This window comes from Lissotriton helveticus, chromosome 10 (genome assembly GCF_964261635.1).
Source record: "Lissotriton helveticus chromosome 10, aLisHel1.1, whole genome shotgun sequence".
Lineage (NCBI taxonomy): Eukaryota > Metazoa > Chordata > Amphibia > Caudata > Salamandridae > Lissotriton > Lissotriton helveticus.
Window position 1 is genome coordinate 98,152,180 of NC_136071.1, and position 26,466 is coordinate 98,178,645.

At 46.1% G+C, this 26,466-nt stretch overlaps 1 protein-coding gene across 1 annotated transcript in view; it reads left to right on the top strand.

Moving 5' to 3' along the window:
• Window positions 1-26,466, top strand: part of ZNF598 (zinc finger protein 598, E3 ubiquitin ligase) — a 187,735-nt gene that overhangs the window by 135,741 nt on the left and 25,528 nt on the right. Inside the window, exon 9 of the mRNA XM_078664856.1 lies at window positions 15,068-15,843. Coding sequence (XP_078520982.1) covers window positions 15,068-15,843 — 776 coding nt within the window. The remainder of the gene's footprint in view (window positions 1-15,067; window positions 15,844-26,466) is intronic.

Below are 26,466 nucleotides of genomic sequence, written 5' to 3' on the forward strand. Positions count from 1 at the left end.
ATTGCCTTCTGGCTGTGGTGGGCTCAGCTGCCCTCTTTGCGGAGTGTGTTCCCGATAAGGGGGATTGCCTTCTTTTTCCCTTGTCTCCTTGGAGTCTCTAGGTTGATCTTCTTCCTCTTCCTTGTCTTGGCATTGGATGGAGGTTCTGTTGCCTTGTATGGGCGTGGGGTTCTTCGGCCTTCTCTTGTCTTGCCCTTGTTTCCTCTGCTGAGTGTGTACGGGCTTCCTCTTCTTTCTTGTTTTCTTCTTCCCCATCCCCCTTGGGGTTGGTGGTGTTCTGCTTGTAGGGGTTCCCCTTGCCTGGGGGGACAGGGCTCCTCGCTCTGTCCGTTGGACTAGTCCACTTTGGGACCCTCTGTTTTGTCCAGGCTGGTGGGGTCCTCTCGTAGACCCTCCTTCCCCGTGGGTATGTGTAGTATCCTCTTGTGAATAACGAAGAGACAAGTTGAGGTTGAAAAGGCTGAAGTTTTAATGAAGGTTTCAATCTAAGGACCTCATTCTCCAGAGTCCAGCTGACAAATGGTTTGTTACCAAGACACAGCATTCTAAGTAACTCCATTCCATACTGGAACACTGAGTCAGAGATAAACATGGGAGATAACTACAGTGGAGGATACCACAGCACCTCCCTCCCATCAACAAGACAACCACGACATAAAATACAAGGAATAGGCAAAAGTAAAATATAAGGGAGAAAAATACAAGGGAGGAGATTAGCCTCTTAATTTAGGAAGCAACAAATCCTTTCAAGCGTGAAGAGCTAACTCTCATCCTCGTGGACCTCCTCACTACTCCACTAGAAGAAGGTAAGGAAGAAGAAGAATTAGTTTCTTGAATGGAACTATTAGAACGACAGACAACAACCCTGCTGAGATTCCAAACTTTGTGATCTTGAGTTCTGATGGCATTCCCCAAAACTTTTATAACTTTTACAGGTTTACTAAATTTTGAGACTCCAAATTTCCTTTCAGGTAGTTTGATCCTTACTACATCCCCCACACACACAACAGTTTTTTTTACAGCTTTTCTTTCATCATACTCACACTTTCTTCTAACCATCTTTTCTAACTCTTTCTCCTTCCAAGAGGTAGAGTCACGTGTGTTATCGCACGAGCCACCAGTTTGACCAAGTTTACCTAAAACCCAAGAAGGTTTGAGAGGGGTACAGGCAGATCTACCTTTGAATAAGATGAACGGAGTAACACCAGTGGAAGAGTGAGCAGTGAATCTGTATTCACAGACTTTCTTTTCTATAGCCTCTTCCCAACAACTTTTAGAAACAAGGGCTAACTGCATCGCTTCCTTGAGAACTTTAATGAATCTCTCAACAACACCGTTGCTTTCTGGATGATAAACTGCAGCACGCTTGTGAACAATGCTCCTCTCACTCAAGAACCTTTCTACAAGTGTAGAGGTGAACTGCACCCCATTGTCTCTCGCGTGGGTTCGTATCCCATCCTCGTCGCCAAAATGTAGTATCCTCTTGTGAATAACGAAGAGACAAGTTGAGGTTGAAAAGGTTGAAGTTTTAATGAAGGTTTCAATCTAAGGACCTCATCCTCCAGAGTCCAGCTGACAAATGGTTTGTTACCAAGACACAGCATTCTAAGTAACTCCATTCCATACTGGAACACTGAGTCAGAGATAAACATGGGAGATACCTACAGTGGAGGATACCACAGCATGGCTAGGGTATCTATTCTACGTTAAGTAATCTGCGGCTAGTGGTCTCTATCAGATGTACGGGTTACTTACCTTCGGTAACGATATATCTGGTAGAGACGATTCTAGCTGAAGATTCCTTCACGGCCTGCCCTTCCTCCCCGTTCTGCGAGGACCTTTGGCTTGGTCGAATGGACACGCCTCTCGGTGAGTGGCTATGTCTCCTGTGAGTGCATTCTTTTTCTCTTTTGACGGGATGATTAGTCTTGTTTCTTGTTCCTGTACTCCTCTTTTGGCACTTTGAAGGATGGGGTTATAGGTACTCCTGTGCCCTTCTGCTCTGGTTGCTCCAGGATTGGGGCTTGCCTTCAATCTCTTCCCTCTCCCCTTTTGTTACTAAGGGTTCTGGCCCCTCTGCTATCCTCTGGGTTGGGGTCATGTGGCTGTGCCTTTGCCCTTTGTAGGGTTGTTACACTCTGTGATGGGGTTGCCTTGGAGGTTTGTCGTCCCTTGTTTGTCTTGGACTGGTTCCCCTTTGTTGTTCTTGTTTGGGGTTGTAGTCCTGCTACATGTTGTTATGGCATTTTACATATGATCCTTGTCTTCATGGGAGGGGCTGTCTACGTACTGGCAGGGTGGCGGCACAGGGATGTGCGCTGGTCTTTCTTCTTCTTTTCCCTGCCTTTGGGTACTGCAGTGTTGACACTGCTTATGGTGTTGTTCGTCACCATTCCCTTTTCTAATTTTTCTGCTCTTTCGCACACTGTTCCCATACTCTCACAGTTTTGTCCGATGGCTCCGCGTTGTGGCATGGAAAAGTTCTCAGAAGAAAACTGACGTAGGCGCGCCGGGGTGGGGCTTATGTGACCTCACTGACGTCACGTACGCGGACAACGCCTGGGTGGAGTCGCGTGATGCCGTACCCCCAGCACGCAGGGATGCTGTGGCAAAATTTGATCTGGATCCAGGCTCACGTCTGGGGATAATTTTACGTTAAGGAATCTGCGGCTAGAATCATCTCTACCAGATACATCGTTACCGAAGGTAAGTAACTCGTACAACAACATTAAAAACTGCTCTCTTCCTATATCACCAACTCCTGAAAAAGGCCCTGTCTGACCGCATTGAAGCAAGCTCCAACCACAGTATGGAACTCTTCAAAATCGCCCGAGAGTGCTCCAGGCCTGCAACCACCTTAAATATCATCATGCCCTTCATTGGAACTCTGCAGCTTCCTGGTGGACTTCTTTCACAACAAGATCTCCGCCATCTACAGAAACTTCGAACCCCAGCCCAGCGACATCCTCAACCACCTTGCCCCCTCGAACAAGGAACACGACCGCCTGCTCACCACCTGGGTCCAGCTCACCAAGCACGACTCCACAGCCATCTTGAACTCCGTCCACTCAGGAGCACCCATGGATCCTTGCCCCCACCACATCATCAACCTCTGAAGCAAGACGATCAGCAGCGAACTCCCCGTCATCCTCAAAGCATCCATCACCACAGCCACTATCCCCAAGAATAAAAATGAGCAGAAGTCCAGACCCTACTCAAGAAACCATCCGCTTAGCCCAAGAAGAACTACAGCCCCATCTCGCTGTTGCCCTTTCCCGCCAAAGTCCTCGAAAGCCATCCAACCGCCAACTCTCAGAACACCTGGAGAGCAACACCCATTCTGAATTCTGCAATAACCACAGCATCGAAACCGCCCTAATTTCAGCCACAGGTTACATCAGATCCTTTCTCTACCAATGAAAAACAGCAGCACTGATCCTCCTCGACCTCTCGGCAGCAATCAACACAGTATCACACCACTCCCTGAGCAAAAGGCTTCACAACATCGGAATCCAAGGAGACACCTTCAAATGGATCGCCTCTTTCCTCACCAGAAGAACCCAGAGAAACTACCTTCTTCCCTTCAACTCAGAACCCAAGAATACCATCTGCGGCATCCCTCAAGGTTCATCCCTCAGCCCTACCCTGTTCCAACACCTACATGACTCCCTTGTCCAACGTCATCATATCACACGGACTGAGCATCCTATCTTACTCCGACGATACCAATCTCCTCTTTTTTCTATCAAAAGACCCCTCCACCACGGTGTCCAATTTCCGCGGATGCATGACGAACATTGCCGACTGGATGAGAGATATCTGCCTACAACTCAACACAGACAAGACAGAAGTGCGGATCTCCGGGAATTACGCCTCCCCTTGGAATGAAGCCTGATGGCCTCCCGAACTAGGACACTCACCCAGTCCGATTGACCACGCCTGCAACCTCAGCTTCATCCTGGACAGTAAGCTCACCATGGATAGACAGATTAACACTGTATCATCCACCTGCTTCCTCGCCCTCTGCATGCTCCACAAGATTTTCATGTGGCTCGCCTTCTGTAGCAGACGCACCATCATTCAAGGCCTTGTCACCAGCCGATTGGACTACAGCAACGGACTCTACGTAGGAATCACCTCACACCTCGTCAAGAGACTGCAAACTATACAGAACTCAGTAGACAGACTCATCCTCGACCTCACCAAATGGACCAGAGTCACCCCCTTTTCCCCCTTCCCCACCTCAAGAAGCTTCACTGGCTCACCATTCAGAAGTGATGCCAGTTTAAGAAGCTGATCCACACCTTCAAAGCCCTCCCAACCAGGGACCAGCGTACATCAACCACCAACTGAAATTCCACCTTTTTTCCAGACACCTGCAGTCCGCCTCACTCTGCCTCGCCCACACCCCCTGCATCTGCTGCTGCAACAGTAGAGGTCGCTCCTTCTCCTAGTTCCTTGCACAGTCCCAGATCGACCTCCCACTTCACGGACTGATCTGATCCTCCTTGATCTCATTCTCTAAAGTATTAAATACCAGGCCGTTCAACTGAGTCCCCTGTAGCAACTCCTCAAGCTCCTGGATACCCTCACAGGTGATGAGCAGCGCTGTACAAATCCAGTTTGATTGATCGTCTTTCTTGATTTCGATATGGAGCCGGATGGGCATCGTAACACGCAGACCGAGGACATCCTTTCCGGAGCAGAGCCAGTGCCTTATTTAATGGCATGCCCTGGTGAGGGCAACGTTTTGGAGGGGTCTATGGACCCTTGTGAAGAAGATCTAGTTGAAGAGGACAACTGGTATGAGGAGCTGGGTGAGGCTAGTGGATTGGACACCTCATCTGACATTGGCCTGGTTTTCCCTCTTACTGTGGCTATGGCGCCGGGAGCCTCTTTTGCTTTGGTGGTGTGCACGCTGGCTGATGTCCTGGACCTTAACCTATCAGTGGCTTTCGAGACTAACGTCTTGACGGAGGTGCTTCAACCGGAAGTCTCCTCCTCAGAACCCTTACTTCCATTCAGTGAAGCCCTTAGGGATGTCCTGCTTGGTGCCTAGTCAAAGGCTCCTGTGAATAGGACAAATACCCGCCCCCATGTTACCTCTCCTGGGTATCCTCGTTGCCTTACCCAGTACCCCAATCTGGAAAGCTTGGTGGTCCAAGCCTCCTCACCCCTCATTCACCCTGGCGTGTTCCCTAACACCCCACTGGATAGGGAATCCAAGGGGCTGAAAACCTTCATTAATTGAAAGTCCTCATCATCCAGCATGGCACTGTGCTCAGTGAACACAGAGTGCCTATTGGGCCGTTATTCTCATACACTATGAGTTTTGGTTGCTCAAGTGCTGCCTATGGTCCCAAAGGAGGCCCGTCCATTACTGTCTCAGGCTGTTGCTGATGGGAGAGATGAAGCAACGTTTTTCATCAGGTGTGAACTTGCCACAACCAACTAGCTAGGTAGAGCGATTTCATCATATGTGGCATGGTAGCGCCACGTCTGGCTTTTCAAGAGATGTCCAGTCTTCTCTCATAGACATGCCCTTTGACTGGTTCTTGCTGCTGGGGCTTTTCAAGGATAGCAGGGCTACGGCCAGGTCCTTGCCTTTGATCCCTTGTCAACCCCAATCCAACTTCTGTCCCTTTTGGGGCTACAGAAGGGGTCCCAAACAGTGCCCATATGCTTCCAGCTGCCATGGCTAGCAGGCTTCCCAACCTTTTTGTGGGCATGGGTCCCAGAAACCACGTCGGACTGGCAGCCAGTGGTCAAATCAGACCACTTAAGCTCCCCCCTCCGGAAGCTGCTGCCTTTAAGCCTCTTTAGTCTGTCTTCAGAATATCATGGGCACCCAGCAGGATGCAGGTTACGCCATCACCTCCCCAGCTGGTGGTCAGCAACATCAGACTGTTGGGTACTGCAGATAATCTAAAGGGGCTACTCCCTCCTGTTTGTGACACCCCCTCCACCCACTCCACCCACGCCACCCACTTACGATCTGCTGACAAAGCACTGTCTCTCATTGCTCTATCAAGAAGTGCAGGCTCTCTTTTCCAAAGGAGCCATAGAGAGGGTGCCTGCATCAGAAGTAGGTTGTGGTTGCTATTCCTGCTACGTTCTGGTCTTAGATCTGCTCCTTTTCAACCTCTTCTTGGAGAAGGAGAAATTCAAATTGCTCAGGCTCATTGAAGTTTTCTCTGCCCTAGATCCGGGAAACTCAATTGGTAGCATTGGACTTGCAGTACGCTTATTTCCACATCTCCATCCTGCCTGCCCACAGATGTTACCTGCAGTACATGGTAGGCCAAGAGGGCTTTAAGTTTACAGTGTTCCCTTTCGGCCTTAAAAGCCCCCTCTGGTGTTTACTGAGGTGATGGTCCCAGCTTATCTTCGGAGGTCTGGGATTTCAGTCTTCCCCAACTTCTACGACTGAATGTTGATGGTGGGCTTGCCCCAGGCAGTTGTCACCCACCTTCAGACTACGGTGAACCTCCTGCACTTGCTGGGGTTCACTATCGACATGCCGAAGTCACACTTGACTCCCTCCCAGATTCTCCCTTTTATCTTGGCTGTTCTGTGAAGTGCAGTTTCGAGCCTATCCTCCCAAACGCTGAGTTGAGGATATTCAGGCTATGATACCGATGTTTCATCCTCTGTCCTGGATTATGATGAGACTGACTCAGAGGCTGTTGGGCCTCATGGCCTCCTGTATCCTGCTGGGGACACAAGCCTGCTGGCATATGCGGGCTGTGCAGTGTGACCTGAACACCCAGTGGGCGCAGCAACAGGGGAAGCTCTCCGACATGGTCCAGATCTCGGAGGGAACTGCAAAAGACCTGCAGTGATGGCTAACAAACCGTGATTGGGTCAGTGGCAGAACTCTCTCCCTTATCCAACCACAGTTGACTGTAGTGACACATGCATTCCTTCTGGGCTGGGGTGACCATATGGGAGAGGTGGAGATCAGAGGACTCTGGTCTCCGTCGGAGTCCGAGCTTCACATAAACCTGTTGCGGCTTCGGGGATTCGCTTGCCATTGAAAGCCTTTCAGGTCAGGTGGGGTCATTGACCTTTTGAGAGGCTCTGCACCACTGGGGGTGGCAGAAACATTAGGGCATTTCCCAGCAACTAGCGGGCTCTCTTAACACTAGAGCAGATGAGCTCATCTGATGATGCCCAGCAGATCTCAAATGGCATCTCTACCTGGAAGTGGTTCAAGGTACCTTTCATCAGTAGGGAGATCCTTTGTTAGATCTGTTCACTTCCAAACACACACAATGTCAGCCGTTCTGTTGGGGACTCTCGCTCGGAGACACTTTTTGTCTTGAGTGGAGCTCCAGCCTCCTATGCCTTTCTGCCAATACCACTCCTGCCCAGAGTTCTCAAGAAGATCAGGAATGATCAGGCCCAAGTCATTGTTGTAGCTTCGGATTGGGCTTGGAGGGTCTGGTATCACGAGCTGTTGATCTTATCCATTGGTTCGCCTCAGGCTTCCCAAAGAGGCAGTGGATCCTCTTGCTGCCCCTCTTTCTGAGGTTCTTCTCTTCCTTCTTTCTCTTGCCTAGCAGGGCTTTGCTCTGGGCACCATCAAGGGCTACCTTTCAGCCTTTCTAAGGCTGCCTGATCAACCTTCTTTGTTCAAATCCCCTATTGTAACTCGTTTTCTAAAGGGCATCACACACATGTTCCCTCCTGTTCCGTTTGTGATGCCTCAGTGGGACTTGAACCTGTTTCTTACGTTTCTGATGTGCGCTCCCTTTGAGCCACTTCACAACTGTCCTCTCCGTCTTCTTACTTTGAAGACTGCTTTCCTGGTTGCCATCACCTCTGCCAGGAGAGTGAGTGAGCTCCAGGCTCTTTCATGTACACCCCCTTTCCTTTCTGTCCATCCGGACAAGGTTGTGTTGCGTACTAAGCCATCTTTCCTGCCCAAGGTTGTCACGGCCTTCCATATCGGGCAGTCTATCACCTTGCCCACCTTCTTTCCGCCACCGCATCCCTCTAAAGAGGAAGAGCGGCTCCACCGTTTGGGCCCAAAACGTGCGCTTTTATTCTACTTGGATCGCACACGCCAGTTCCGGGTGGATGACCAACTCTTTGTTGGTTACGTGGGCGCTAAGAAGGGAAAAGCGGTGCACAAGCGGACCATCTCTCGGTGGATCATCTTGTGTATCCAGGCATGTTACTCCTTGGCTAAAAAGGAGCCCCCTGTTGGATTGCGGGCTCATTCCACCCGGGCCACGGCGACTACAACTTCCCTGGGCCGGGGAGTGCCCTTGCAGGACATTTGCCAGGCGGCTACGTGGGCCTCGCTGCACACGTTTGCAAGACACTACTGCCTGGACAGTCAAGTCCGGAGGGATGGCTTCTTTGGCCGTTCTGTCCTCCAGGACTTTCTGGTGTGATTATTGGTTCGCAGACCCACCACCGGGGTTGGTATTGCTGGGGTATCTATTCTAAGGTAAGGAATCTATCACTAACGTGTCTCTTTCAGATGCACAAGTTACTACTGGTGTAACGATATATCTGTAAGAGACAATAGTTAGTGATAGATTCCTTACCGACCCACCCATCCTCCCCGTTCTGCGAACCAATATCTAGGGTTAAGGTCATCCCCTATCAGGGCCCTAGTTTCAATGGCACCAGTGTTGGTTTTTAACATGGCTCAGCGCTTCTGGCGCGGAAAAGCTGTGTTTAAGAACTGACGTCAGCACGCGGAGGCGGCGTCATCACGACGCCGCCGACGGACGCGGAGCCGCAGACGACGCCTACCGACGCGCAAGGGTACTGCTACGCAAAAAATGTCCGGATCCAGTCTGACGCCTGGGGATATTCTAAGGTAAGGAATCTATCACTAACTAATGTCTCTTACAGATATATCGTTACACAAGTAGTAACTTGTGCGTTAATCTCATTATTTGATCCTCTGTACTCTGGCCTGTCCTAAAGCCCGCTAGGAATAGAGATATTAGGTCTTTTTCTTGCAACCACTAGCCTAGACGTGTTAGTAACAATATACCAAAGACTTTTCCCATTCAATTGAGCAGTGAAATTGGTCGATAGTTCTCCGGTGATTCTCTAGAGTGGTACTCCCCTCCAAAAGTGGTATCTCCTCATAGGACCAGATATTAAACAACCTTTCTAATACAGTTGACCATAGGTTTAGAATATTCCAGTAGACGTCTGTTGAAAATGTGTTCAGTCTAGCAACTTTGCGCGGTTTTTGGACTCCAATCCCTTGAACAACTTCTTTTTCAGTGAATTCATAGACTAGCCCCAATTTTAAGTGATGCAAACAAAACTATCATTTCTGACAGAAGAAGCAGCTTTAGCTCTTGGATGTTGGCTGTAGGTATGGGGGCGACCTAAGGGGATGTTGGGTAGTGCGCTATATAATTATTATATTCCATTATGGCGATCTCTCCTCTTTACATCTGTGTGTCATGATAAAAACTGTACCATCTGTGAGCAAGCGGGAATATCGAGACTAGGCAAAATATTTGATGCGGATCAAATTTACTCTTATAGGGACCTACAGTAGAAGTTTGGGTTGACCAAATGTAGTTCTTTTTGCTAAGTATCTGCAAATCAGGGACCTTTTCTCAAAATTTGATAAGCAAATTTTCCTTAGAACAGGTACCGATTGTTTCAATTATTGAGCCATTCTGGAACTGTGAACATCAGGACAACCTATAAATTACTAACTGACCTAATCATGAATGATCACGAAGTGCAAGTAGAGAATTGGGCCAGGGGGTTAGCAGTTAATTTTAGTAACATCTTTTTTCAGCAATCACTGCCTTTAGGTTGAGAGATCTTACTTTCGGCAAGATTGAAGAGCCAACATTGTAGAACTATATAGCACCTACATTATATCCCCTCTAGGTTGTGCAGTTGAGGAAAAAATACCTCACTCCAATTGTCCGCGATGTGGAGCAAGGGAGGCTAATATTGTGCATACATTTTTTTATTGTGTAAAGCTAGGGACTTTTAAGCAAGGGGTTCATTAATTTTTAGCGCTACACCGTCTGCACAGGTTTGACCGCAGCTGATGTTGCTAGGACTTTTAGTACACTAAGGATAAGGGGAAACTATCTGATTTTTGTTGCCATGGTAGTTGCTCGTATTTGTATTGCCATGGATTTGCTGAATCCAGAACCCTCTTTTCAGTGGCCTGCCAGACTTTTGTCATTATATCATCTTGAAGAGAAGTTATATTGATGTAAGGGAAAATTAGCGAGGACTTGGGAAGCTATGATCTGGACAGCTGTTGCTAACTGGGTAGCCAGAAGGGAGCCTTGAGTCTCAGTCTGGTATCAGGTGGGGTATTGATACAGAATTTTATTTGGTGGGGAGATAGGAATTGCCCAATGCTGATAACGATGGGCAATTATAATTAATGAATTATGGTGTAATATGTGGTAATTTTAGGGCTTCGAATGAAATCTTAAGGGCAATTGATTTATTTTTGTAATTAACAACTTATTTGACGATTGTAGCTGTTTATTTTTCAATTCCTTTCTTTTGCTCCGCGATAAAAAAATATTTTTAAAAAAAACATTGTGCTGTAATCTGGAAGATTCGTATATAATTGACTTGTTGGTATTCATTTTTTTGTTTCTAGCTTTTAAAACTCCGCTCAAATTAAGACCTAACTTCCTCCACAGTTTGAACACTGATCACAATGTATGTATGTGCATTTATGGTTGAACTCTTCTGTTTGCACAGTAAGATTTAGATCGAAAACCTGTTACCAACTCTCACCTGTCAATGTTTTGAGGGTAAAAAAATGACCAAAGTTATTACATTTAAATCTTTAAGTACTGTTTTTTTAATCCTAATCGCTGCTGTTGAATCTTTGAGGAGCGGACTACACGTATCGCTCTGTGCTGTTTGTGGGATTCTTCCTTAGTCTCTCTGTGGTTTTGTGAGATTTAGTGCCCTTGGAATACAGTGCATATGTTGAGGTCCTTACATCCATGTCTCAAATGTGCTCAGATTGGTTATTGAATCCCCAAACAAAGTCTTTTCTTTAGGAGTGCTCTCATAAAATCGTCCGATATTGAAAAATGACATAACTGAAATTCCTCACTGTCTGGATTGAAAGCCAAGCTTCCTCGACAATCACTGTTATCATGAGTTCAGTATTGTCTCAGCAAAGCAGTCGTTTTTGTGAATAAGTCAGATTAAATTCTACACCATCTAAATGTGATGTATGTGCGGCTACCACACACTAAGAGTCCCAAATCAGCGTATCCAGTCATTGTACCAAGTAGCAAGATGTTGCTCTTTCTTTTGCTGAAAGTTGCTACTCTGTGAGCCGTCAAGATGTTTTGGAATTGGTTTTGTGTCAGGGAATGTCTTTAACAAGTTGCACAGTTCCCTCCACGATGCAGAAATCTCAGTGGCTGGCACATGTCGAACATCGCTTCCTTTTCTAGATGCATAGCTGCCAATATTTACTCCAGCCTGCCAATAAGAGCTTTCTTCAAAGAAGTAACAGGTGGTGTACTCCCCTGTGTGATAACCCTTGTGAGTCAGCTCAATGTTTTACAACCAAGACCTAGCTATTTGAAGGGAGGAGGGAAAAGGACCCCCATGAAGCAGTGACAAGTAATGAGATCTCCAGTAGATGCTCACGTTCCTGACATAATAGCGAATGGCTAATAGCGAAAGGCTAGATCCTGATTGAGCGGAAGCTGAAGTGCATCGTCTATCTGAGGTTTTCCATTGGATGCTAATGCTACTAATAGAGATGCTGGTCTTTTGGGGCCAAACAAGTTCCCAGAATGAAAAGGAACTTCTGCTAAGCAAAACCCATCCCTATCTTTTTCAAGAAGTAGCTCATCATCCGTTCTCCAGAGCAATTCCTTCAGGAACTACACTTTATATCCATCAGCATATATTTCATTTTCTCTAATAAAATTAATTCAGTTCATATGGACATTAGCAGCCTCATCTTCAGGGCACATATTTTTTCATCCAGTGAAGATTGTAGGCCCGATTTAGAGTTTTGTGAATGGGTTACTCCATTACAAACGTTAGGGATAGCTGTCTTCCTTATTACAAGTTCATTATGTTGCATGGCACTTGCAATAATGTGGGCTCGATATCCGTTACTTTTGAGACTGAGTTACCTTCCACCAAGCTCTAAATCAGACCTGTGGGATTTTGAGTTGAGCAATTTAGCTCTTCTCCACACATACAGTAAGAATGGCCTATTAGTTCTAGAGTCAGCTATGCTACGTGGTCTTAGGCATTCATATTGTGGCTGAGCAAGATTTGTAAGGAGGACTCTTCACACAACTTCTTTCTCTAAACTGGGATCTGTCACTGATGTCTTAGTCACACAAGTTTCTTTTCCCAGCTTTAGTTTAGAGAGTTTTCAGCTATGGACTCTGGATTAATTCCTTCTTAAGTGCTCTCCTTACAGGTTCCATTACCTCACATCACTGTGGTCATGATGATATTCTATTTTGATGTGTGGTGCTGTATATTGTCTAAACCGTTTAAATGAAGTTGTGTTGAGTGCAAGACTCTTCATATCAATCACCTACAACTCAAGGCCAATGTACTGGTCCTCGTGTTCTCCGATCTTGCATCTGGGGAAAGGTTGTTCAAATCCTAAGAGTCAGTTGTACTGCAATTTTTAAAGCCAACAATAGAGTATGTGACGACTAGTTCTTATTGCCTGTGTCACCTTGCAAATCCTCTTTTGCAGTCATGTCCATGAACAATCATTCAGCGTACTAACAATTTCCGAGATATGGGCTATTCCAGGTATTGTCCTGTCACTCAGGGCAGCAGTCCTTGCTCCATGTTTGGCTCCTACTTTGGGGTAGGGGAACCTCATTATAAGATGCTTTCCACCAATTCCTCTTGTACACCTTCTGTATGCTTTTCACCAATTCACCTCATACACTTGACGTTCCAGAAAATTACGAGTTTGAACATTTCAATTGATGTGGATTCCTCCTTTTTTGCCTGAAAAGTTTTGTTTGTGGAACCTTGTCTAAGTTGCACAGCAACTGCCTGACGCTTCCAAGGTTCAGCAGGAAGGGTTGATTGCTTATCTCACCGTATCAGTTTCATGGTTCTCTGAAAACTGGTATATGCTCAGTTGAGCACCCTAAATGAAATGTTGCCACAGACTGCACTGCTTGGAATAATTCCACCAGGAAGCACTATTAAAGTATATGCTAATGTTAATGTGTATTTGTAACGTGCACCCGCAAGGATATACTGATGCTTTTTAAAATCATATGAATCTAACAAAGATCTATAATTATATTTTATCTATCACTGAAACCTGACACAATTAAACAACATGTTGCTGGAGTGTTGCATCTGTATCCTTTAGAATCCTGCTCCTCAAATTTGAGTACAGCCTCATGCGCATAAACCATTCTAGCCCATTGTTTAATGAAACAGTTGTGTTAACCTGGAAGAATAGGATCATATAATTTCAGGTTCATTCCTCTAAATAGCTTTCTATTAACTCTTTAAGATCATGTAGGCTGTTAGGAACATATTTCTGCCTTTTATATCCAGAGTTTTATTTAAGGGTAAATATTTCATGCTGCTTCTGTTCTATACCACTTGTGCGTTGAGCAGACCTATCATTTTGTTATCAGAACATCAAATATCTCTCTTAGAACACATTCCTTTCATGATTTAAACAATGTATTCATCATTACCTATGGTGGTCTTTCCTCTGGCAGCAAAGTTGCTAAACCCACTATTGCTAGGAGGAATGTCTCTCGTGAGAGAGTTCATGCACGTTGTACCGGAAAGGAGATGTAAAATTGTTGACTTCAAAGACCTGCCCATCGCATACCCATTACATTTTTAAAGGGCAGCAACGTGGCCCACTGCGTAGGCTTTCTATAAGCATAATTTTCTTGGGACAATTTGCAGGTCTGGCCAGGAAGCTCTACTGAAAATATGCGTCTGTAGTGTCATTGGGCATGTTCAGTTTTCTACACTCAGCAGTTTTGGCCTTTGACCTTAGAAGTCAAAAAGGAAAGCAGGTTGACACGTTGGAAAATTATTTACTTTGTGGACCTTGTAAGTATTCTTTATTTTCACTGTGATACAGCATTCACCCAGACTTGTGAGACTATGCCATGGAGCCAAATTGCATGCCAGAAAAAACAGCAATTGAGTGGGTTGGTTTGCTGTTGCATGGGTGGGATGGGAGTGAATCCTGCTTATGCTGGGTCACCTTTAAATGAATTGAAACCTTCAGTATTCTTTTGGGAAGCTTTCTTAGCTCTGTCTTTGGCCCAGACAATTCTCAACCAGTTGGGAAGAAGGAAGAACAAAAAGTAATGCCAGAATCACATCATCATGAAGGTTATTTTTTTTTTACTGAGAAGCCTGCTGCATCATTGCTTGATATAGCACATAAAGCAGACTTAATCTACAAGGCGGAAGGCACTGAATACTGAAACATCACTGTAAGAAGTACTTTTTGAAGACCAACCTTCTCACTCTAAACCACTGGGTTTTGTCAGTTACCATACCAATGTTAGTCACACGGATCATCTGACTTGCAGATAACTATGGTTCTCTAGTTGTTAGTGGAAATAGTGCATTGCCTTCTGTCAGAACTTGCTCTAGAACAACTGAAAAGCATCTGTTGGCTTTCATATTATAAAACCTGATACAAGCCAGAATGGTAACGCAGTATTATATTTGTGGAGTAGAATTTGCAGTGTCAAAAAGCGTAACTGGAAAGACAATTAGCTGATAAATATGTGCTTAACTCGAAAATTGGGTGCCCCTTTAGAAATACATTCTTGTTCCAGGTAAGTTTTTTTTCTCATGTATATGGTTTCTCTGCAGTTGGTTCATCTTGTTCTTGATTGATACAGCTGTCAGAGTCCTAAAAATACAGATGTCAGACCTACAAAATGGAGCAAAATGTTGGGTTATGTTTTATGTTAGTCTCATCTATGGGTAATTAAACCTACAGGTTTTCATCAGCACACTTATTAAAAAGTTGTTTGTTGCCATTTGTGGTGGTTTTAAACCTACTTACATGTTATTATTCTCTTGATGATCACAGCCCTGCTAAGCCAGAGACAGCAAAGCTGAAAGAAGAAGATTTTCCAAGCCTAACAGCAGCTACTACGACCTCTGGGGCATCTGCCTCTGCAAGACCACTACCTACCTATGTAAATGCAAGACAAACTAAGTTTGAAGAAGACGACTTTCCAGCTCTTGTTTCAAAATCAAACCCTTTTAGTAAAACTGTTTCGTCTGCCCCCTCTGCATGGGCCAGTAGCTCCACCAAAAAGGGAGTAAAGCCCAAAACACAGAGCAGTACACAATTAAATCCACCAGCCAAAAAGGCCAGTATGCCCAGCAGCAAAGCAAGCAATAAAGCCAGTAGCAAAGCATCCTTTTCTGATGAAGATGATGATGGAGGAATTACTGCACAAGAATTCCGAAATGCACCGACAATGATGGACATCTCCTCACTTCTTGCAGCACCTTCTTCTCACACTGTTGCCAAAGTGGGCAAGAAAAAGCGGATGGGTTCTGACCGTCAAGGCATACCCTCCCCAGTGCCTACTTCCAACAAAGTGACCACAAACTCCTCTGTAAAGGAAAACACTATACATGTTGAGCGTACACCTACCCCGCCTGCAAATTCAGTCTTGAGTGATGCTTCAAATATGGTAGTGAATGGGCATACAAAGAGAGAACCTTTTGAGAAGACCAATGTGTCCAAGGAACCACCTGGTCTTAAAAAGCCATCCATTCCAAGTTTGTGTTCATTGGCTGACGAAGACTTCCCAGCTTTGGGAAATTATGTCCCACCACGAATGCCTCCTCCAGGTAAGATCTTGCCCCTAATATTTCCTTAGTATGGAGAGACTTTTGTTTATAAATGAGCTGCTCAAATTGTTCCCTTTTATATTGAGCATAAGAAGAATTGGAAATGGGACTTTCTGTTTTAACATATTTGATGTAGCACAGCTAGAGAGTCATGTGGTGGTTTGTAGAGAACATTTCTAGTGCAGCAGAATCATAAACAAATAATGTGTTATACATATAAAGAGTCTAGTTGAGGCTAGATAAAGGAAATCAGGGGATCATAGAGAGGGGGTACTTTTAATTGGGACAGTTGTAAAACGCCTAAAAAATTCAGATGTACTTCATATACATTGTGTGTTTTAGTTTTTTTACATTTGTGGCTCGCTGAGATAATTAGTCTGAATCATAAAGGATTTCAGTTGAGCACCAAAGGCAATATAAGGTCGGAAACTACACTGTATATTTGGGCATATTGTATTGTACAGCTAACAGCTATGTTTATTTTCTTCATGCCTTATGTTAAGGTAAGTATTATTTGACAACTCATAAGAACTCTCAAATTAGATTATTCTTTTTAAAGGAGTTAATATTTTCAATATAATAAATGTGAGAATGACATAGTGCAAGAGGAATATGACAAGTCACGCGTTTTAACCCATTGGATGCGTCGGACGGCCCCTGGCCGTCTGACGTCATGGTGGGCTTGTGCGAACCCGCCCACCTTTAATTTCGCCCGCACTGCGGTGGAATTTTCACCGCGGTTAAAAGGTTAAATGCATCGTACAACAAACAGGTTTAGCCTGCTCCCACACACTAACCATTGAGGGTTTTGCACCAGAAATACCTGGAAAAGAATTGTAAAGACCTTACACCCTTAGCATATATTCTCCCAAACTTTTTGCCTTAATCCTTCCTGATTGCTGAATCCGTTTTTGTTGGCACAAGGATTCTGTGTACTTTACCACTGCTAACAAGTGCATAAGTGCTTGTGCTGTCCTTTCACACTTGGTGAAATTAGACTACATTTAATTGACACATTTAATTTACTTGTAAGTCCCTAGTAAAGTGGTTCTACCTGTACCCAGGGCCTGCCAATTAAATACTACTAGTGGGCTGTAGCACTTATTCTGCCACCCACTATAGTAGCCTTTAAAACATGTAAAAGGCCTGCCACTAAAGGCTGTAATGCAGTTTTAAACTGCGATTTCGACCTGTCGATAAAAACATTTTACCAGGTATAAATCTTCTATTTTATATAAGTCACCCCTAAGGTAGGCTCTAAAGGCTCAACGTGCAGGGTGCATTCTAATTTAAGTAGGGTATGTGTGTTTAACTTTTACATGTTCAAACAGTGAAAAACTTCTAAAGTAATTTTCCTGACAGAGACTTCTAACTTCATAGTCCTCACCTTTTGAATATTACCTAGGCAGCAGACTGGAACCGGAAACCTTTCCACAGTACCTCTGTGTGCCAGAAGGTGGCGCCATGTGACTGTCCTGACCCTGTTTCGCTCTGGATGTGATGTACAGGTCCTATATAGGCACTACTCTTTCGTGCTGACATCAGTTCCTTTCCTTCTACACCTCAACGCTCAAATCCGAAGCGTCTCTAATCTCTCAAAGACAGTTTTGCGATTCTTATTTTATTTTTTCCCCAAATTTCTCAGTGTGCAAGGGGTGTCATCCCCAAGTCGACCGGTTTTAAACCCTGTTAGGACTGTCACAGAGTTCAGGAACAGATTCCTACCAGGTTTGCCTGTGATGTCTTGGATCGAGCCACAACATCAAGACCTGTGGAGACTGCACGTTGATGAACCCTGTGGCCATCAGGGAATCCAATACAAAACTTGGTCGCGAAGCTCAAGAAGATGCAGCACTCTAACTGCTCAAAATCCTTTTCTAATTCCATAGATCGATCCCAGTCCCACTTCCGTAGTTGATGGAGCCACTCAAGAGGCCGATCTTTATCATGCTTCAAATCCTCCGGTAAGCATAAAAAACAAAGTTGAAGCAAAGTTCTGCTCCTTCATGCCATTCCCACTTCCTTGATGAAGTGAGTGGGTGGCACCAACAGTCCTGTTCCCGCTCCCAAAGCCGCAGCTGGTTCCGACACAATCTGAGTTTCGGTGACCTCCAGCCATGCTGCTACAGATCAAAGAGTTCCGTGCAGCTTTGCCCTGGCTCTTCGGATCGCTAACTCCCTCTGGGCCCCATTGTGTGGAGAGGCCTACAACTGGGATTACCGCTGGCGGGTTTGCCCTCTGCGTTAGCTGGACCCTCTGAGTCACATGACCACTCCAGGAGCGGGTACACCGATGCCCACTTTGCTGCCCTATGAGGTAGTCTCGATTGTCCCCTCAGACGCTGACTCCGTGCCAGTCCAACTTTGTCCAACGTCGCAACAAAATCCGAACGCGGTTTCTGCACTTGCTTTACCACAAAGCAGGCAGCAATCTTTACATTGTCTTTTTGGAACAGACTCTAATAACTTATAACCCAACCAATTACTGCCCCATATCTCTCCTCCCTTTTTTGGGAAAGGTTTTTGGAGACCCATGTCAACAAACCGCTCTTGGCCTACTTAGAGAGCAACAGTTTGCTGCACATCTCTGTCAGGCTTCCGACCAACCTACAGCACCGAGACTGCTCTACTTGCAGTAGTTGACACTATTAGGCTATCCCTAGATGCTGGACATCCTGCCATGCTGGTTCTGCTTGATTTGTCAGGTGTGTTTGATAACATTTTGTATTCCATCCTGGTGCAGTGTCTCCAGCAGATGGATATCCAGGGGTCTGCCCTCAACTGGTTGGTGGATTTCCTTGAAGATGGGGTCAAACAGTTTCTATGGGTACATTCCACTCCAGCACCATTCCGCTGTACAAGCGAGTTCCACAGGGCTCCTACTTGAACCCCTCATTTTTTTAACCTCTACGTAGTCCCCTTATCCCAACTAGTTAAGTTCTTTGGGTGTGAGACCTTTTTGTACGCAGACGACACACAGTTAGTCTTTTTATTTGGGCATGACATTAAGAATGTCAAACCAAGATTTATCACCTACGAGAGAGATTACCATCTGGATCTCAACTGTCTTCAATTTAATGGGGGCAAGACCGAGATTCTTTTGTTTGGTAAAGCTCAGCTCTATTGGATGGAGGATTGGTGGCCAGCAGGACTTGTCCCCACCCCCTTTGGCCAGTAGAACCGCTAGAAACTCCTAGATGACCAACTATCAATACGGGACCAGATCACCTCCATATATTGATCCAGTTTTGGTACTATGCGTCTCCTCTAGAAAGTCATTCAGTGGCATCTGTTGAGCTCACGGAAAACACTCTTCCAAGCTCTGATCATCAGCCGCTTGAATTGCGGCAACGCCCTGATCCTTGTCTTTTATCAAAACTGCTAGTTGTCCAAAACACTGCAACCCGTATGGTAAACTAACTTCCTACAAGGACCCAGTCAGGCCCCTCACTCCGAGCACCACATTGGCTGCCCATCCTCAAGAGAGTACGGTTCAAACTATTCTGCCGGACCCATAAATCCGTGTTAGGCTCTGGTCCAAAATTTCTTCATAATAGCCGTAGACCTAACCTTCCAAACAGAAAGTTGCTTGCACGCGATCAGTCTTTATGTCCCATTCGTATCCAGACTGCTAAACATGGGGACGGAGCCTTTTCTTATCTTGGTCCGCTCCATTGAAAAAAGCTTCCTCATTTCATCCTTGCGGGCCCAAGTCTATTTGAAATTTTAAAAAACACATTAAAACCTAGTGGTTTTAATGCTCTCTCTACTCTATCTACCTACCAATTATGCGTCGAGCTGTCCCTACAGTGAAGAGTCATTCTCTATATCAAGACTCAAATAACATAATGACCAGGATGAGGAGTTCGCTCAGCTCTATGCTTATGGTAATTGGTATGAGGACTTTCAGGAATCTAGTCAGCTGTATACTTCCACGGAGACAGCCGTTTTCTCTCCTCTTGGCCTGGCTATGGAAAAATCTGCATAGTATGGCTGAAGTCCTTGACCTGCACCTTTCCACCATGGAGGTGAAAACAAATGTTCTGATGGTAGTCCTACATCCTGGCCATATTGCCTGTCCGCCTTTTCTCGTGCTCAATTAGGCCTTGATGAATATCTGCCTAGGGCCTTGGGATAATCCCTGAACCAGCCCTCCAGTTAATCGACCAATTGCCAGGCGCCAGCGTCCCGTTCCAGGTGGCCGCCTTTTTTTCATAGTAGCCCTCTTCGGAGAGTCTGGTGGTGCAAGATTCCACTAGCCAGACAACCCCAACAGTTTCCCTACAACGCCCCCTGACAGGAACTCAGAGTGTGGAGAATTTCAGGAAATGATTATTCTACTTAGTTTGCCACTGCGGTTGATCAACGCCTCCTGTTTGCTGGGCCCTCGATCTCATGCACTTTGAGACTCAGTGGCATGAGTCCTCCATGTTGTTCCGGAAGACCTTCGCCCTGTTCTTTCACAGGCAATCTAGGATGGCTGTGATGGGGCTTGGATGCTTCTTATTTCCTAAAGCAAGTGGATAAAGATCGGAAATAGTTTCTTGATATCCCGCTCTACATGAAACCTACCTGCAGATCATGTAGTAGTACAGGCATTACATTGGGTAGACTCTTGGCTAACACTTTACTCAGTATCTTGATGCCCACATTGTTCAGGGTGATTGAAAAGTATTGCACTCCAGAATGCCCGTCCCCTCTTATGAAACTAGTATTATTATGGCTTTATTTGGGCCACACATCTTCTTTAAATGCCTTATACACCATTGCCGTTCATTAAATGCAGCCAATTTTCAGCAACTCACCAGCGCAGCCTTCCTCCAGTGTAGATTTCCTGGTAAGGAGGTCAGGTATGGCCACCTAGATCTCCTTAAAAGTAACTTTACCCTCCAGTCAAGCTCTGCCATCCGAAGGTAAAACAGCCCAGCTAAAAGGATCCTTCATACTGATCTGCATTCTGTTCTGGTCAGAGCTGTACAGAGCCTCATAGGCTTGCCCAGTTACCCACAACAGTTGCACAGAGATTTGAGTCCTCATAAGTGTTTGGGTAGTGACGAATCTGCGACTTAAGGGTAGCTTTGTTGGGCGGGCGCCGCTCAATCCGTATGCATGCTCCATAGCATGGGGACAGAAGGTGAGGAGATGCATGGGTCAAATAAGTTTTAAGTTGCTGCCCTCTACAATATTACATAGACTGTCAGAAGCAGTCAAAGGTGAACAAGAAATTAGTCAGTACATGAGGTTGTGCCGTGTGCTGGAGACCGAATGGTAAATTCCTGATCCCCAGGGTGTAGCTATCTCCCATGTATGCACTAGGCCATGGTCAGACATAATATTGCACAGTATTCCTCTGTCATTGTCTTTACAGTAATCGGTGGGGCCTGGCTTATCCAGCAAAAGGTCATTTGCCAGATTCCAGTCACCCCATATTATCACATGGGTTTGCCTGAATTAATTTAGTAGCGTAGCCTGGACAAGACAGAGAAGGGCAGCTTTCTATCATTGGGTGCGTAAGCAGACCCCCCTACTAGCATTGTATTGATTATCTTTAACTTGGGAAATGTGCATCTACCATCAGGAATTGCCCATATTCGCCATACCTAATGCGAACTGCCATGGCACATTTATTTTTTAATAATTGAAGGATGAATCATTAAATCCACTTAAGTCCTATATTTAGTTCCTGCTGATCACTGTCCCAACCATTTATGACCTCATTCGGTTTATTCAGTACTGACTCCAAAGGGTGGGTCTTTTGGATAAAGGCTAAAAGAGTTTTTAGGACTGAAATATATTAGCACTTATATTCTTCTGTTGCCAAAACTGGATATAGCACTTTCACATATTCCAAAGGCCTTTGAGAACGCAGCCTCAATTTAGTGGCAATAACCCATACATTGTGGTGTAGGGTAACATATAAGGGTGGGCGAGGTATGTCACACCAAATTTTACTCTCCATTTCCTTTCCCCATCAACAGTACGTCTAACAAACCAAGAGCTTCAGTTCACCCTAGGTGACTCTGTAAGAGGAAGTCCCAAGATGTAGGACCTAAACGATCCCAACCAAGTCAGTTTGCAACTTCTGTTTGGTTTCCTATTTCTATTACAAAGCTACCCCTGATGAGAGGTAGGCTCCCCAGTGCACAGCTTGAACATGACACAAGGTCTAAAGTTTTGAAATACACTTCATATAAAGTTCAATCCACAAGATTCATTGATTCTTCATTCTTTAATGAATATACATTATGCTCCATGTATAATTCATCATGTTCCAGATATTGGTAATATATATCATCCACAAAAGTAGTTCTCAATATTCAATAATCCCAATGCATTTCGGGCTGAACCGTAGCCCTTCCTCAGGGGATAGCTCTACAAACAAAGGAAATACCATCATCAGGTCTAATTCTGGTTAAAATAAATAATACTGCAAGTATGAAAATGCTGAATTATCCAGACTGTGTGTGGAAAAAATGAAACATGGGGTGAAATAACGTGAAAGAACCCGACTTGCCAAGATACATGTGTCACCAAAGTAGAAAGCCAAAACACCAAACATGTGAAGGTTGCAGCATACCTCAAGATCTTAAAACTCCAAAAGGAGCCGCCGAAAGCCCAAACTTCCTATATCTAGTACAACCCAAAGCGTATACAGAGCATGTGAATGAATGCGTGATACTAAAATTAAAACAGAGCTCAACTGCACCTCGGTGTGATTAACGCGCAGTTCATAAACGCAGTGCCTACAATTCTCGCCCGCATGTTAAACAAACGTCCCCACCAGGAGGTACTTACAGCAGAACGCGGTCAGCGTCAAACCACATTAGACATCGGGTTAACAAATGTGAGCGCGCGAGTGTACAGCAAGATAAAACAACGTTACATAAACATAAAAGATGGACAATAAGACGTCCAGGATGAGCGCCATCTTGGACTAGTGAACAAACTCCCAGGCAGATGTAGAACAAAAACAGTTGAATGGAAATGTGAAACAACGTAAAACAGAGGATAAAGGTTAAAACAGCTAAGCAAGAAAATAGAAATAAACAAGAAAAACGACAACATACAGAAAAAGGGTAGATAACACAGGGATAATTCACAAATAACACAAAAACTCCATACGATCATTGAGCCCGTGCGGCTGCATGGTCGCCATGTACCGGATCCAAAAGTTCTCCCTTTTCAACAGAGTTTTTTTGTTGTCGTGGGTCAATGGTATTTGTTCAAGAATTTGATATTTCAACTGGGCAACAGTATGATTATGGTTTCCTATTTCGCCAATTTGGTTCTTAACTGGTGTTGACCTGGCCCTTTTGCCAGGTTCATCCCCAAACTTTTTCCCTTTTATTTTTCTGACCCTGCTTTCGTTGGTTATAGGATTCTGTGCACTTTACAACTGCATACCAGTGCTAAAGTGCATATGGACTCTGTATAAATTGTGATGATGATTGGTTATCCATGATTGGCATATTTGATTTACAGGTAAGTCCCTAGTAAAGTGTACAGTGTGTGCCAGGGCCTGTAAATCAAATGCTACTAGTGGGCTTGCAGCACCCACATGAGTAGCCCTGTAAATGAATCTCGGACCTACCACTGTAGTATCTGCGCTCGCAGTTGTGAACTACCATGTTGTCCTGACAAGTGCACCCACTTGCCAGGCCCAAACCTGTGGGGTTGGTTGAGGTGTGCCCTGCCTTGCCTGCGTGACTTATTGCAGGCCTGAGTAGATCTGGTCTGCATTTAGAGAAGTGGGAGGAGTTGTGGTTACACCGGAAGAAGCTGTGTCTCCTTTTGCACAATCCTGTCTCCGCCCCCTGTGGTCATGCTGCACCGGTGAATACAGAACTGATTTAGACTGGGTTCAGCGACCTTTGCCACAAAGAGAACAAAGACATTTTGGGGTATAAGTATTACACCTAAAACCCCAGTACTTTAGATTATTTCAAAGAACAAGAGGAACCCACCAAGAAGAAGAACTGTAAGAAGGAGTACTGCCCCTTTACTGTGTGTTGTGTGGGGTTAGCCTGCATTGCTGCTTCTGTCTGTGCTGGAGGGAAAGGGCTGACTCTTTTGACCGTGCTGTGTTATCCTGCTTGGGAAGAATCTCCAACGGCTTGTTTGTGCTTGCCTCCTGTTAGAAGGCTCAGGGAAATAAAAGACTTCAAAGAAGGACTGGACTGTTCCTCACCTTTTTCTTTCTTCCAATTAAAGAAAGTCTGTAGAAGCCCTGGATCTTTAATCCCCCGCTGAGGAAGCGCTGAAGGAATTAACAAGCGCGTGGTGCGCGCTTTATTTGGCTGAAATCCAATTGAGTGTGCTGCAGAAAGCATGTGGGGAGAGCTTTGTTTCCTGGTATACTGAGAGGCTCCTGGGAGCACTGTTTAACGGGTGCTCCAGCACGGGAAAATCGCTTCCAATGTTGCCCTGTGAGTGGTGAGCGCTTGGTGAGGGCCCTGATGTAAGGGCTGTGAAGTGCATGTTTAGCACTATTATTTTCTCCTACAAAATTCTTTGTGTGGCCAAGGACATGGCTGCCAGCGAGAGCCAACGCAGAGAAAGCCCCTATTGTTGCAGACCAACGAACGCGACCGCACGGGGTCCCGGCTGCTGAGGCTCAAGCCTCAAGCACAGTAGCGCAAGTGCACTGGTGCTGGAGCACAACCCTTTGGGGGCACCAACAGATTGATTTAAGGGAGCATGATGGGCGGCGATTCTCAACAGGGGGTCCAGATCCTGCTCAGGCTAGTGTTAGGATCATGGAGGAGCAAACCTGGAGAGAAGCGCAGAAGTGATGTGTATCCTGAAGGTGACAGAGTGATTATGATTTATGTATAACCTAAACCACGGCATTTTCATGTCCTGATGAAATTATGTATATTAGAATTATATAATAAGTCCAGTGATGGTGTAAGGCACTTTTTATGTGTTCATGACATGTTCAGCCTTACCAGTATTTACTGTTGTGGACTGATATGATTTTAATAATTGCCTAGTTGGCAAGGTGACATAGGGTTTATATGCATTGTGATGACCAGTGCCTAGTGGCACAGAAAGTCATGTAATAGTGGCCTGATGTGTCTCTACATGCTTTCTTTATGACAAGCGCCTAGTGGCGCAGCAATTTAGGCCATGTGTTCCAACGTGCTTTTCATGCTACAAAGGGAGTTATGGTCTAATGTGTTTCTATGTACAATACAAAGAATATTTTTGATATAACATTGTGTCTTTCTCTCTCTCCCTCTCTCTCTCCCTCTCCCCCTCCCCCCTCCCCCCCTCGGGGTTATCTTGGGTGTGTAACTCCCTTACCCGAAATAGTGGTGGGTTCTGCCTGGCTTAGGTGTATACCCTAGCCAACCAGAAACCCCATTTCTAACAATTGGGGATCTAGATTTGTCCATAGTCTAAGATTCCACAATGATGTTGGGTCTTTGTATGTGAGTCTCTTAAGCTTCAGGTTTTGCATGAGTAGTGTTGGACAGGCCGCATGGTCGGGCTGCCCCCCCTCCCCGCAGTAGGACCTGGACCCTGGCTCTCCCTGCATCCCCAGCCAGAGTCCACAAACGACCACCCGAAGTACCCTGCAATCCCTCCACTACAAGACACCAGCTCCGGACCCAGCTGGCCCGGGTCACCATCTACCCCACGACATCGACCCGGCCGCCATCTTGGGGCACTGCAGCACGAGGCCGCGTGGCCTCAACTCGACCCTAACCCCGGGCCCGGCCGGCCCCACCATCCTCCCAGGAGGCAGAGTGACCACTTGGCGAGTCAATGGGAGAAGGAATCGTCAACGGCTCTCCTCCGCCAGGTGTCGATCACCCCAGGCCGCCTGGGCGCTGGCTCCACCCCCCTGCTGGGTGTCTGGACTCCCTCATCCCGGACCTCCCGGCCCCCAGGCGCGAGGGTCCGGACATCAAAGGGGACCAGACCTATAACTGGGGCAGGGCCAGACCAGGAAGGCAGTTGTATCCTGGAGTCGAGAGACCCAAGAAGAACTCATCCGTGACTTGGCCTGCTGGCGCTGCCGCGGCCCTCTGCCTCGTGAAACCATCGTCTTGGCCTGCTGGCGCTGCCGCGGCCCTCTGCCTCGTGAAACCATCGTCTTGGCCTGCTGGCGCTGCCGCGGCCCTCTGCCTCGTGAAACCATCGTCTTGGCCTGCTGGCGCTGCCGCGGCCCTCTGCCTCGTGAAACCATCGTCTTGGCCTGCTGGCGCTGCCGCGGCCCTCTGCCTCGTGAAACCATCGACTTGGCCTGCTGGCGCTGCCGCGGCCCTCTGCTTTGTGAGACTATCACCTTGGCCTGCTGGCGCTGCCGCGGCCCGATCCACAGACACTCCAGCTTGAGGATTGTGAGCTCGCCGTTGACCACTACCTGTACCGATCCGGTACCAAGACTGTCCCGCTACCCCCTTTCCCTACAGAGACTAGAAGTGAGAGGACCCCCGGGTCCAAGATATCCTGTATCGCTGATATCCTTGCCTTAAGAACCTTATATAAAACCTTGAACTCAACCTGGTGTGGTGCCTGTTTGTGGGGAGGGAGGTAACTTGTCTGTACGATCGCCGGAGACGGTCCCCCTCGGGGATCTCTCCCTCGGTATCCGGCCGACCCTCAGGGTCCCCG